This window comes from Dryobates pubescens, chromosome 12 (genome assembly GCF_014839835.1).
Source record: "Dryobates pubescens isolate bDryPub1 chromosome 12, bDryPub1.pri, whole genome shotgun sequence".
Classification (NCBI taxonomy): domain Eukaryota; kingdom Metazoa; phylum Chordata; class Aves; order Piciformes; family Picidae; genus Dryobates; species Dryobates pubescens.
The window spans coordinates 10,503,330-10,518,439 of NC_071623.1; the positions used below are offsets into that span (position 1 = coordinate 10,503,330).

Here is a 15,110-nt window from a genome sequence, read left to right on the forward strand (position 1 = left end):
TGTTGTGGGCATTGTGTTTTGAGGAGAAGTAGTATACTCTTTCATCTCAGCCTTTTACTGCAACCTAATTTTGGCTACTACAGTGTCACTGGGTAACTGCCAGTTGTCCATCTCTAAGAAAATATCTTCCTACTACCATCACCAGTTTCCTCTATACACATCTTTGAAGACAGCAGGTCCTAATCTCAACAGCAACAACCCTTTTATGCTTCCTAGCTACTCCTTCCACACAACACTGACCTCAACATTAAAAACAGAAGTAGATTTTACAAGAATTCCTTATTGTTGTATAAGGGGATACAATTCAGCAAGGCATTTAAAAGTTACCACTGTTCCCACAGAGTCAGCTTTATTTTCATACTCATCAGGACAGATAGAAATTTCAGAGACTGATCCAGAAGAAATAGAAAAGTTACAGGACCAGCCACCCCATGTTATCCTACTACTTGATTTGGACACCAAGGAAACACTGCCTGTCATCACAGCCCTGAAAATAATCCTGACTTCATCTTCAAAAGGCCACCTAGAGTAGAAGCAACTTTGCCTGTTTCCCTCTGCCTTTAATATTTTCCCCTGTGGATTTTTGTGGTGGGTTTTTTTTTGGTTTTTTTTCATGCTTCAATTTCTCTCATTATTTAACACCTGAACATCATCATCTCACACTACAAAGTGGTTTAGGAGACTAATTTATGTGAAATTAATGCATTTATGTCAATTTAAGAAGGACATTGAGACACTTGAATGCATCCAGAGAAGGGCAAGGAAGTTTGTGAGAGATCTCGAGCACAAGCCCTGTGAGGAGAGGCTGAGGGAGCTGGGGTTGTTTAGCCTGAAGAAGAGGAGGCTCAGGGGAGACCTTACTGCTCTCTACAACTACCTGAAAGGGGGTTGTAGCCAGGTGGGGGTTGGTCTCTTCTCCCAGGCAATCAGACACAGAACAAGATGACGCAGTCTCAAGCTGTGCCAGTGGAGGTTTAGGCTCGAGGTGAGGAGAAAGTTCTTCACAGAAAGAGTAATTCGTCATTGGAATGAGCTGCCCAGGGAGGTGGTGGAGTCACTGTCACTGAAGATGTTCAAAAAAGGCTTGGACATGGCACTAAGAAGCCATGGTTTAGTTGCCATGAGGTGTTAGATATTAAGAAATAGGTTGGATTTGATGATCTCTGAAGTCTTTTCCAACCTGGTTGATTCTGTGATTCTATGAAATAAATTTTAATATACATGTTAGCCAAAATCTAATGCATTAAAAAAACCCCAACACTCCACACAACTCTTACCAAACTTCAGTAATAACTACCTCTGATTATCCTGAAACCTTAAAAACATAAAAGATACCTGGCTGCTTTTTATCATTACAATAAATTTCCATCTTTTAACTTCTTAGAAAAATGCTAGTGCTTCTGTTAAAAAAGCGCATTGCTGAACTTCCATCAGAGGGCTTTCTTGTGCTTTTTTTTCCCAGTGTTAATGAAGCTGATTACTGGTCCTGTTTTATATGTGCATCTGTTAGAGTAGAGAGATTAATTGCCTACAGAGGACAACCATATGATCTTGCTTTTTATTATTGGAATTGCTCTAGTTTAAAGTCTGTCAACATTTTCATCCTAAAATTAAGGCTATTTTCAGTCACTATGACTCTCACATCTAGATGTTTGCCCTCCTGCTATTGAATATTGTCAGACAGAGGAAGCTGGGAAGAGAAGACTATGAGGAGACCTTATTATGGCCTTCCAGTATGTGAAGTGGGGCTACAAGAAAGCTGGGGAGGGACTTTTTAGGGTGTCAGGTAATGATAGGACTAGGGGGAATGGAGCAAAACTAGAAGTGAGTTGATTCAGATTGGATGTTAAGAAGTTGTTCTTCCCCATGAGGGTGGTGAGACACTGGAACAGGTTGCCCAGGGAGGTGGTGGAAGCCTCATCCCTGGAGGCTTTTAAGGCCAGGGTGGATGAGGCTGTGAGCAACCTGATCTAGTGTGAGGTGTCCCTGTCCATGGCAGGGGGATTAGAACCAGATGATCCTTGAGGTGCCTTCCAACCCTAACAATTCTATGATTCTATGATTCTATCATGGATCTTTGCTCTGATTCATTGTGGGTGGCTTTTACCCTTTTCCACTTTTTGTGCTTGAAGATTAATGATCCCAAATTAACTTTTGGTTGGTTGATTTTTTGTTGTTGGTGGTGGTGGTGGTGGTTGTTTGGGGGGGGGTTGGGTTGTTTTTGTTTGGTTATTTTTGTGAAAATATTCTATAGTGCTTTTTGTCTCTACACACTATTCTCACTTCAGATATTCCATATGACTTCATTTAAGATAAGTATGGAGAGAGTGTACATTATACATTTAGAAAACTATTTGGATGTGTAATCATGCAACACTTAATGTCTAAGGTCATTTATTTTGGGCTGTTTTATAAATAATAATATTTTTCATACTTTTTCAATTATAACACATTTCTACAGGATTTCACTATTGTCAGGGCTAGAAAAGACCTCAAAGATCATCTAATTCCAACTCCCCTGCCATGGCCAGTTACACTTTCCACTAGATCAGGTGCCAAAGGACTGAAAGTAAACACTGTACTAAGCACTTTCTAAAATCCATCCTTGTTTTATGTACATTGCTTTGTAACAGCCCTTACAAAATCTTGCATCAACAAAATTCAAAGCCTGTAACCAGAGTGATATTCTTTAGACCTGATGATGAGCTAAGCAGTGTAATGGTTAATAGGACCTCTTCATCTTCCCCAGAACTGTATTCGAATTCTAGCTCCAAGCCATAAATGTAAAGGGGTTTTGGAAACTTACCTTGGTCCCTTGTGGACAGGCACTAGCATTAAAAAGCCATCATGCAGCCTGGGATGCCTGGAAGCCACAACTCTGCAGGGACGGAGAACTGGGTGAGCAGTGGGGCTGCTGCTCAGGGTGGGTCCCCTTCACATCTGCAGAGAGCTGCACTGTCAGACACACCAGCCTGCCATCTCCCTCCTTGAACAGTTTGTATCATAAATATTGAATAATTAGTATTTGTTTCTGTTCCTGTAATCAGCAGCTGTTGTACTTTATACTTTATTGTCAGTCAAATTCTGCTTTGATCTTGTTTTGGGACCTGCAAAAACTGTTTAAAAAAACCCTCACAAACATCACTGTAGACAGCATTCTGCATTCCTGGGACTTGAATGGGCGAAGGTCAAATTTTCCTTCACTTCCTTTTTCTTTTAAGAAATGTCACAACTCCCATGTCTCTCAGAGCACTTACAAAATTAAAACCAAAATCACAGTATTGGTGAGCATGCCTCAGGAGGAGGGTAGGTTATATAAACTGATCAGGAAATTCACAATATGCTGGTAATGAGCATTTCTTTCCTGCTTGCTGACCTCAGGTATTTGGCTTTAGATACAGGGGCCTTAAATCTCTCAGAAGTTTTGCTGGCAGGACCCTATACAGTGCAATATGGAAATTGTAACTAAAAGAGAATGAAGGTGGACTAGAGAAATGGTCCACATGACTGCAGCATGAAGATAAAACATTTAAGGCTTACTGTTATCCAGACTTCCCACTACTCAAAATCGTCTGCTCTCGACAAAATCATGATGAAACCAAAATAATTTGATGATTGCTCTTGAGAAGGAAGTTGTTTTGGAACAATCACATTTTGTGATGTCCAGGACTACATGTACTTTAAACATAGAGGAGGACATCAGGTGCTGCTGTTTTACCTTCAGTCCGGGAAGACCATTTTCTTGTTAGATGATGGCCATGGTAAAGCCAGCTCTTGTGCAGGTCATATTTAAGACCACAAGAACAATTTTCTGCCTTTTACCTACGTGGTAATGAATAGCTACAATCTGTGGAAGGGATGGAGATCACAGCTCTTCACCTATCCCAAAACAAGAATGTGAAAAGGCAAGTTTCTGGTGCTGGGAGTGGTAGCCAGAAGCTCTTATTCATCTTGAAGACCTGGAGGAAAAGGATGCTGCATGGGCTAATAGCATGCAGCCAAAATCCTGCTTTCAGCCAGACCCATCTTTTTTCCTGTGGGAATTTGAGTTATAACACAAGTCTCCTACTCCGCTCTTATAGCTGCAGGTCAGAAAGCAGAGTACAGCATCAAAAATTCAAGTTTGCCCCCATTTCTATGCTTACTTTCTTTAACATCAGGCAGCATATATTCAGCATATATTGGTGGCATTTTTGCAGCTAGCCTCACTGCTTTCTATCAATATGCAACTACACAAAAGTATATACTGAAAAATCCTGTTTGCTTTCTGTGTGAAAAGGAAGCTGATCAATAGGGGTAGATTCCAGCATGTGTGTGTTCCAAGAGTGTAATGCATTTTTCATGGACAAACAATCATAGAATCATAGAACTGTTATGGTTGGAAGGGACCTCAAGGATCATCTGGTTCCAACCCCCCTGCCATGGGTGGGGACACCTCACATTAGATCAGGTTACTCAGAGCCACATCCACCTGGCCTTCAAAACCTCCAGGGATGGGTCTTGTACCACCTCCCTGAGCAATCTCTTCCAGCGTCTCATCATCCTCATGGTGAAGAACTTCTCCCTAACATCCAATCTGAAATCAACTCACTTCTAGTTTTGCTCTATTCCCCTAGTCCTATCATTACCTGACACCCTAAAAAATCCCTCCCCAGGTTTCTTGTAGGCCCCCTTAATATACTGAAATGTCACAATTAGGTCTCATCAGAGCCTTCTCTTCTCCAGACTGAACAGCCCCAACTCTCTCAGTATATCTCCATAGGAGAGGTGCTCAAGCCATGTGTGGCCTTTCTTTAGACATGCTCCAGACACATCCAGATCTTTCTTATGTTTCTGTAATCTGTAATTGTATGTAAACTGAATTGCCAAATCTGTTCATTGAGATTATTAATGTTTTTGTTTAATTGTAATCTGACACAGTAAATTGCTTGCTACAGCTCTCCAGCTTCCAGCTACTTCTGGGAACAAAAAACAGCAACAAAACAAACACAAAAACCCAAAGTGTTTTATTTATCATGCTCTAGAATCCAGGACATAGTCTGCATTTGTCTTGCACAGAAATCAATGTGCAGTGCACCTGAGAGGGAGGCTGGGAGAAGGTCTTGGGGCTGCAGCTGGTTGCCATGATTTATATGCAGGGATTTTTGACATGGACTAGTGCCCACGAGAGACCAAAGCAAACCTAACATATTCTGTTCAGAAAAAAACCAAAACAAACCAAACACAAACCTCAACCCAAAACCAACAAGAAAGCAAGTTTTATAACAGAACTTCCATGGTATGAAATCTGAATGTTTTCATACTTTGGGCCAACACTCTTCAGGTTAGAAAAGTCAGTTATTTCTACAGCAAAGTTAAAAGGGAGCTGTGTAAGATACTAGAAAATTATTGTCATTGCAGGCATGGGTGGGTTGGATTTATCATTACATTCGAGTAGCTCCTTAGCAGACAAAGTTTAGAGACAGATGCATTCTAACTCAGAAAAGATGCTTAAGTCCCACTTTCAGTATGCTTCTGTTTTGCCTTTGGAGTTTGCATAGTATAGAGGAAAACATGAAAACTGTAAAGACTTGAAACTATCTTCCTTAACAAATAAAGATGTTATTCCATCTTTGTAGCTGCTTGGGGCCCAAAGACATCTGCAGAACTCCAGGAGTTTACTTTTCTTAATGCATTTCTTGTCAATGAACATTATTTACCAGAGACACGTACTGAATTTTATCTTTTTCTTAATATAACTTCCTTGAAATGTAAAAAGAATAAGTAGGAAGCCCCTTCTGCTTTTCTAGGAGTTTCCTAGAACTTGACCTAGAGTAGGATTTCACAGAGATAAAGCCACAAGCAGCTGTTCTGGGAACCAAAGTCTGCTATTCAAGACGTAGACAGGTTTAAAGCCCTCTAGTTAAAAGTCCATAAGACCTAAAGGAATTGTGAAGTTTGACATTTAGAGATATTTTCTTGTGAGTTATCTAAAAACAGATAAGCTTTTAAAACAGAAATTCTTCGTATTTTCATTTTTATCTTATGGAAAGGGCACGGGAAAAAAGTATTTGAGAAATGCATTTGTCTGAAAAGAAGAAAAAAAAAGTGAGGAAATGCGAGCTTCTAGAGTAAAAGTGAAACTTGTAAAACAATTGCAGTGACTTTCCTTTTCTTTATCAACTCTGGCTTTATGATTCTGATAGTTCTTGTCTCCCACACCAACCTGTACTTCTGAAGAGGAAGGAATGAAAGCCACTTGCTGAACAACTAATTTATCAGGCTGACATTACCATCTATCAAGAGGAGAGGGCTGCTGTTAGGGAAATCAAGATTATTGGCTCAGGGGTTTTGTTACTTCTTGTGAAATGAAGGTTAGCTTAACAATATGCATACCTGGCAGATGTTCTGGACATTTCAAGCCCAAAGTCCTCAAACATCACTTCTTTTTCTACAATCTGCTGTGATGGTTGCTGTTTTCCCTGACTATCTCTGACAGTCCTGCTCCTAAAGAATCCATTCAAAGCAGAAAGTATATGGGTTTCATTTCCTTCACAATCTATGAAGCAGTCCACCAAATATTTTTTATATTCTTAGGCTAATGTTAGATTTTATAGCCTTGCAGACTCAAATATCTAATGGTCAGTGGCAGGGAACATGAAAACTGCAGCATACAGAAACTGAAGAACTATTTAACAGTCTTAGGACATGAGACTTCTCTGAAAACACAAACAGCTTGTACCTACCTGCCTGCTGGTGTTGGCAGATGACATTGGCAAAACAAGAGGATTATTGACTTTGTGAGGAATTGTCACCTATCTGTCACACATAGCTTCTACCTCCCTCCACCTGGAAGACTGATATTTTGTTGTCACTTTTTCCTTCAACATGAACAGAAAGATGGTATTTAATGGTATTTGACTTGTGTGAAATATTTTGAATGCATTTGCCTTGATCCTCCATAATTTCCCATTGAAGTGTTAACATTACAGGTATTACCTGTGCATTATACAGTAAAAGAAAGTCTCATATTTCCACTCTTGTGGCCCTCATTAGTGGAACACTGGAACAGATTGCCCAAGTAGGTTGCTGAGGCCCCATCCCTGGAGATCTTCAAGTTGAGGACTAACAGGGTTCTGGACAACTTGATCTAGTTGAGGGTGCCCCTGCTTACTGCAGAGGGGGTTGGACTAGATGACCTTTGGGCATCCCTTCCCACCCAGACCATTCTATGATTACTAGATACTAGGCAGGGCTCTCAAGCACTTCATTTTCATAATATGCCTTTGGGGATTCTTCTAAAAAAACCTTACAGATGATGTGTGACACATCATTGTTTATCTTTAAATGAAGAATCTGTCAAATCAAAGGCTACAACAGGTGCCATCACAATATATGCTACTTTACATGACTAGTAGTGCAAGTGGTGACTTAAACTGCCCATGCAAGATGATATTTTCATAGAATCATAGAATTGTCAGGGTTGGAAGGGATCTCAAGGATCATCTAGTTCCAACCACCCTGCCATGGGCAGGGACACCTCACACAAGATCAGGTTGCTCAAAATGCCATACAGTCTGGCTTTAAAAACCTCCAGGGATGAGGCTTCTACCACCTCCCTGGGCAACCTGTTCCAGCATCCCACTACCCTCATGGGGAAGGACTTCCTTCTAACATCCAGTCTGAAACTACCCACTTCTACTTTTGTTCCATTCCCCCTAGTTCCTGTCATTACCTGATACCCTAAAAAGTCCCTCACCAGATTTCTTGTAGGCCTCCTTCAGATGCTCCTTCTTGGAGCCTTCTCTTCTCCAGACTGAGCAGCCTCAGCTCTCTCAGTCTGTCTCCATAGGAGAAGTGCTCCAGCCCTCTGATAATCCTCATGTCCCTTCTCTGGACACATTCCAGCATGTCCAGATCCTTCCTGTAATAGAGGCTCCAGAACTGGACACAGTACTCCACGTGGGGTCTCACCAGAGCAGAGCAGAGGGGGAGAATCATCTCCCTTGACCTGCTGGCTATGCTTCTCTTGATGCAGCCCAGGATGTGATTAGCTTTCAGGGCTGCAAGTGCACACTGGTGGCTCATGTTGAGTTTCTGATCCAGCAGCATCTCCAAGCCCTTTACTTCAGGGCTGCCAGTCCCTGCACAGCCTATATCGGTGCCTGGGATTGCCCCAGCCCAGATGCAGGACCCTGCACTTGGTCTTATTGAACCTCATGAAGTTGTCATGGGCCCACATCTCCAGCCTGTCACGTTTCTTCTGGATGGATCCCTTCCCTCCAACATGGTCAGCCACAACACACAGCTCGGTGTTGTTGTCAAACTTGGTGAGGGTGCTAAACATAAAGCGTTCACTATTTGCTAATAACAGCTAGCAGGTTATCTTAGCAGGCTGATGTTTTTAATTTGATCTTATACTTTTATCTAGTATTGGGGGTTTTAGATTCTTTTTTCCAACTGTTTCTAAGTTAGACAGTGCCCTCTCCTGGACATCGTTTGCCATAGCAGTAGTTTATAAAGTGCCTCAAGCATTGCCAATTAGAGAGAATGGACACACAGAAAAAACCTTGTTGCTGTGCTGAAGGGATTTGCTGCTTTCAAGGAAGTATGCCTTCTTGTGGTTCCTCCTTGCATTCTGCTGTACTTGAAAGCACACTCTGTAACAAAGATTGTTCTGAGTTTATCCAGCAAAAAGCTTTTCATTACTTTATCTTGAACCCATTTGGCTAGAGTTAAGAATGAAAATTTACCACAGCAAGCAGCAGGAATGTGTACTGATATCTATTTCACTTCCTGTTTTGACAACAAATTAGCACAATACAGTAAGACCAAGTTCATCTTCACAAGTAAGGGTGATGGAAAGATAGGCAGATGAAGCTTCCTTTTAGGTGCTCTCTTACATGTTTTTATTACATTATTTCACAGTTAAAAGATGATAATTATACCAAGAAGTCAAAAATTTATTTCTTTCTCTCTTTTTTTTTTTTCCTTCCTTGAAGGTGTTTTGCTGTGGATTTATTTTCTGAAGGTGTTGGGTGAGGTGCATTAACAGCAACCCTGGCACCGTCAGTTTCACTTAATAGTTCTAATCTCATGCCTTTCAATTTTTGCAGTGTCTGTACCAAAAAAATTGCAGTTTCCCCAGAATGTAACTTGAGACAGAACGTTCTCAAGATTTACATCATCTCACAGCAAAGAGGAGAGAGAGAGATATTTCCACGGTAAATTTACATACGTATATTCTTTCAAAGGTAGACTGCAAAACTGTGATAATCCACTGTTTAGAGGAAAGTTTACATTAATGACATCCAAAGCATTACATAGCCATCCACCACACTTTTGCAGTTTTCAGACCACTTCTGTAGCGTGGTTTTTTCTCTCAGCACAAGAAAGTACAGTGAGAAACAGTTTTGTGACATTAACTGAGAGTGAATTCTACTAATTGGCCAACAGGTTGCTTAAACATGGAGCAAAGCGGCTTTTGTATTTATTTACTTATATTTTGCATGCTTTCTCAAAATCTGCATGCTTCTTAGAAACAGACTGCCCATGAAGAGTGGCTGCTCTGTGCCAAATTCAGCATCTTTTGACTGCTCACTTCAAATGTGGATTTCTGGGGAAAAGTGTAGCCCATCCTCCAAGATACCTTCACTCACACAAGGGCAGCCCTGGTGCAGAGATCATTCCCAGAACACTCTGTCCACTCATAACAGTACCTTCCAGACAGTCTTTGACTATTATTTGCCTATGCCTGCAGCTTTGACAATCTGTACTCCATCAAGTAAGCTGCACTGCCCTCTGAGCAGTGGTGAGCTCTGGAGTAAAAGACCTCCTCATTAATGGTCACAGGTAGTCATTAGCTGGTCACTGAATCTTTCTTGATGAGCTGCTAATGAACTTCCCACTGGCTTACTGTGAAGATTGGTCAAGACAGGCAGTGTAGGTAACACATAGCTGAACACCCAGAATGCTGATGACCTTTGCTCAGCCACTCTGATTGACACAGTACTGCTAAGAGGCATTGCATTCTTCCTGATTTATTTCCCAGGTGTAAATATTTCATGTTGAATAAAATCTTTGGGTTCTGCATTTTAAAATATGCTTCTATGTTTTATTTAGGGGGCAAATTTCATTAAGAATGTAATGAGAAAATAAAAGACTAAATCGTACCCCTTTTTCCTGATAGTTTTCACCCTTAACAAAAGATGTTTATTAAAACAAAACAAAACAAAACAAACCCCAAAACAACACAAACCCCAAAACTGTGTGCATTAATATTCACCTGTGAAAGGTTCAGAGGCCTACACTGTACAAAAATCAGCTCTCAGTGGGTGCCTGTTAGCTGCAGGAGTATGGAGAACTTTGATGGTTCAGCACCTGTGGTGCCTAATGTCTATGAATCATGGATAAGTTGGCAAGAAGCTACAATCCCCCCAGCTGTGCTCTTGCCTGTTCTTAAAAACTAAAAAGTTTCATCTGGGCTTTGGCTTGGGGAGAAAGCTTCAGAAAAATCCCAAGAAGTGGCCTTGATGCATTAAGGAGCACTCTTTCCTTTAAGACTGGTATATAATGTCATAGGGGTTATCCAATTATCACAGGAGCCTGCTTTTGATTTAGTTGTGTAGGTATCTTCTCCTGTTTCAGCAATGATCAGAGCCCACCAATGCTATGGTTACCAGGCTTTACACAGCCATGAGCAGTTGGAGATTGGATAACTCTGGCCAAGATATTCTTAATCCTTTAAGGTTTGGTATTTTCATTTTTACATGTGCATGTGTGGTGGGTTGAAATCACTCCTCAACTAATTTGAGAGAATTACCCCAAAAATAAAATTGCCAGACTACCTCAGTGGGATGGAAGCAAATGAAGCTGTATTTGCAAGCAAACTAAAAATCTATAAATATGAAATGCAATTAATATGTACAAAATATACAACATTTGCTGTATTTACAATTTATAACAACACAGGAAACTCCCTGGACAAAACCAGGGTGCTAGCAGTAGCTTCCCCTTCTCTGCTCCACCCTGTACAAGAGAAAAGAGAATAGTAGAGAGTAGCTTGTTAGTACTCAGCTACTCAGCCACAACAAGAACACAACCAAGGTCAGCAACAGCCAAGCAAAAGCTACCATCAAGTACCTGCTAGAGTGGAGAAGACAAGAAAGAAAGCTAGTTTAGACAACTATGTTAGTTATCAGACCAATGGGATCATTTAGGCCTTATAATTATTTTTCTTTTGCATCCAATGGTAATTTATTTACATTCTACCACTTTCTACTCAAGATCTGTGGAAAATTTCCTAGGCATCAGCCTAAAACTGCCACAGCCTGTATTGTAATTATAATGCAAAATCAAAAATAGACCAGCTCAAAAAGCAAGCTTATATCTGATGTGCAACTATAAAAGCTATAAAAAAATGGGTTTGCATCTGTTCAAATGAGCTAGGCAGAAGCAAGATGTTTATCATGTTCCATTACAGGTTTTCATGCCAAGGAGAGGTGTGCTGCTGGACTTTGTATTAATGAAGATAGATGGACTGTTTTGGGATGTAAAGGTTGGGGGTAGCATTAGCTGTAGTGACCAGGACATGTGGAGTTTAGCATAGAGTCCTGCACCTGGGGAAGAATAACACCATGTACCAGTACAGATTAGGGTTTGACTTGCTGGAGAGTGGCTCCACAGAGAAGGACCTTGGAGTCCTGGTTGATAATAAGTTATTCATGGAACAGCAGTGTCCCCTGGTGGCTGGGAAGGCCAATAGTATACTTGGGTGCATTAAGAACAGTGTGTCCAGCAGGTGGAGGGAGGTTCTTCTCACCATCTACTCAGCCCTTGTTAGATGACATCTGGAATACTGTGTACAGTTCTGTGCTTCCCTATTCAAGAGGAACAGGGAGAGAGTTCAAAGGAGGGGTACGAGGATGGTTAAGGGACTGGAGCTTCTCTCTTACAAGGAAAGACTGAGAGACCTGGAGCTGTTTAGTCTGGAGAGGAGAAGGCTGAGAAGGGACCTTATCAATGTCTAATAATATCTGAAGGGTAGCTGCCAGGAGGATGGAGCCAGTCTCTTTCCAATGATACCCTGTGATAGGATGAGGGGCAATGGATATAAACCCAGCCACAGAAAATTCATGGGTAAAAACTTTTTTACTGTGAGGTTGGTGAAGCACTGGAACAGGCTGTGGAGGCTGTGGAGTCTCCTTCTCCAGAGATCTTCAAAACCCGCCTGGATGCATTCTTGCGTGACTTGCCTTAAGTCTTGCCTGCTTGCGTGACTTGCCTGCTTTGGCAGGGATGTTGGCCTTGATGATCTCTGAAGGTCTATGATTATATGCACCTGACAGTAAGTGGTGTCCTAATGCTCATCTCATTCCCTGCAAATGGCTTCAAAATTGCAAAAATATTTCTCTCAAGTGCTTCCGAATGTCACTTCTTGAGCTATGCAGAGATCATGGAGGTGAGTTTCCATGGAGATGTCCTGACCATTGCTGCCCAGGGTGTGGAAAAAGGAACTGTGGCTGTCTTAGAGAGTTTTTACCCACTCACTAAAGATCTTATATTTGGTAACTTTGCTCTAAATGAGATGAGATTGTCAAAATGTCTCATTAGAGATTCAATTTAATACTTTTTAATTAATGAGAGCCTTCTTCCCAGCCTAGTTTAAAGCAGTGGGATATTCCTGTCTCTTTAGCAGGCATTGCTGGCAAAGGGTGGCAACAACCAAAAGTTTATGAAATGAACTGAACAAGAAACTCAATCCCTTGCTGGCAAAGCAGCATATATGGTATTTGCCTTGATCTTGCACATTTTCATCAGAAACATTTGATTCTCCATGCATTATGGCATGGATGTGAGAGTTCAAGCCAGATACAGGAATCAGATGCTTTTACAGAAAACAAGAAACCATTTCAGATACATATTTATTTAATAATTGTTCATCTTATTGTTATGCAGTGTCCTCCATTTGTTTCCAAATTAAATAAGATATTCAAATACTAGATGTTGTGTGTTTGAGAAGGACCAGGTCCTGGCCCAAGCAGTCTATTTTTGAGGAAATTCATTCAACACGGATGGATTACTCATGGCATCTTGGTACAGAATGAAGAAGCCTTAACAATGCATCTGGGAGTTGTTTGTTGCAGGGGTTTTTGTTTTGATTTGGTTTGGTTTGGTTTTTTGGTTATTTTTTTTATCCAGGAACTATGGCCAGTCAGCTTCAAAACCCTGAGATCAAAAAATTAACAGCATAAATAAAAGCACAAGTTTGGCCTCAGCAGTAACAGACTCCATGAAAATACTCCCTTCAGGGAGGAGGGAAAAAACCCCAAACCTTAAATCACAACACTTCCTTAAAGCGCTGTGTAATTATCCACTGAAGAAACGTGCATTGCAGTTTAGAAAAGTTGGTGCAAACATCTTGAGAGTAGTGAATGGGAGATCTTTACCTATCCTGTCCCCTAGTTTTGTCCAAACTTAGCAACACAAAAAAAACATGTGCAAACTATCATTTTGATCCATGTATGTGCCCTATATTGAAAAACAAAGGTACAGAATTAGTTCACCCATGTTCATTCTTCCCCCCCTCCAAGTTACAGTATTTTTAATACTTTCCTGCTAAGAAAATTAGGTCATGAGCATGACTGTCCCTGGAAATGGTACCCTACAGGAATCTACCAGACTCTGCAGAGACCATTGCAGAGCTGAAGTGACAGACATGTGACCCCCATATGTCAGGGACAGACCTGTTGGAGAGCAGTGACAAGGAAAATGACCTGGGGGTCCTAATGGATGGAAGTTTGGCTATGAGCCAGCAATGTGCTCTTGTGGAGAAGAACGCCAATGCCATTCTGGGCTGTATTAGAAGGACTGTGGTTAGTAGGTCAAGAGATGTTCTTCTCCCCTTCTACTCTGCCCTGGTGGGGCTGCATCTGGAATATTGTGTCCAGCTCTGGGCCCTTCAGTTCGAGAAAGACCTCAGGGAACTGCTTGAAAGAGTCCAGCACATAGCCACAAAAATGATTAAGGGAAAGGAACATCTTCCTTATGAGGAGAGTCTGAGGGAGCTGGGGCTCTTTGTCTTGCAGAGAAGCAGACTAAGGGGTGACCTCATTTGTGTTTACAAGTATGTAAAAGATGAATGCCAAGAGGATGAAGCCAGGCTCTTCTCAGTGATGCCCAATGACAGGAGAAGGGACAAAGGGTGGAAATTGAGACACAGGAAGTTCCATGGAAACAGGAGGAAAAATGTTTTCACTGTGAGGGTGACAGAGCCCTGGAACAGGCTGCCCAGGGGGGTTGCAGAAATATTCAAAACCCACCTGGATGTGTTCCTGTATGATCTGGTATAGGTGATTCTGCTCTGGCAGGTGATCTTTTGAGGTCCCTTCCAGTGCCTGACATTCTGTGATTCTGTGACTACACATCTGTTTTACCTAACCTTTATCTGTTTTCAGAAAAAACCCTCCACAAACAAAAGCAAACAAACAAACATAAACAAACAAACAAGACACGGAAAGCTTCTGTAAGTTAGCTCTTTTTTGAAACAAACAAACAAACTAACAAGCAAATGCAACAAAGAAGCAGTTGTCCATTTCAAAGATAGAAGGCCTGGTGAAAGAATACAAAACTGAATCCTATTCTTATGTAACACATAGTTTCCTTTTTGTTCTATTTATTTTCAGAAAATATACTGAACACTAATTGCAAGATGAGTAGATACTTTTGGGCGTTTTCAACAGGAACTGGAAATTGAGGGCCTCTACAGATTTGTTTATTTTTTTTAAATCAACAAAAGCCACTGATTCCAAAATGAAGCACTTTTTTGTCTTTTTTCATATTTTGAAATAACTTTCTTTTTTTTTGGCATTCTTTTTAACAGGTGGTTCTGCTAATCTAACCTGCCGAGCTTTCTTTGGATATAGTGGAGATGTCAGCCCTTTAATCTACTGGATGAAAGGGGAGAAGTTTATTGAAGATCTGGATGATAATCGAGTTTGGGAAAGTGACATCAGGTAAAAGAAAAAGCTTATTTATTTTTTTTTCCTTCAGCCAATCACAGGATCACGGGATGTCAAGGGTTGGAAGGGACCCAAAGAGATCATCAAGCCCAACCACCCTGCCAGAGCAGG

General features: G+C 41.1%; 1 protein-coding gene across 1 annotated transcript in view; it reads left to right on the top strand.

The window, feature by feature from the left end:
• IL1RAPL1 (interleukin 1 receptor accessory protein like 1) overlaps positions 1 to 15,110 on the top strand; it is a 676,185-nt gene that overhangs the window by 631,405 nt on the left and 29,670 nt on the right. The window contains exon 7 of the mRNA XM_054166029.1: positions 14,861 to 14,993. Coding sequence (XP_054022004.1) covers positions 14,861 to 14,993 — 133 coding nt within the window. The remainder of the gene's footprint in view (positions 1 to 14,860; positions 14,994 to 15,110) is intronic.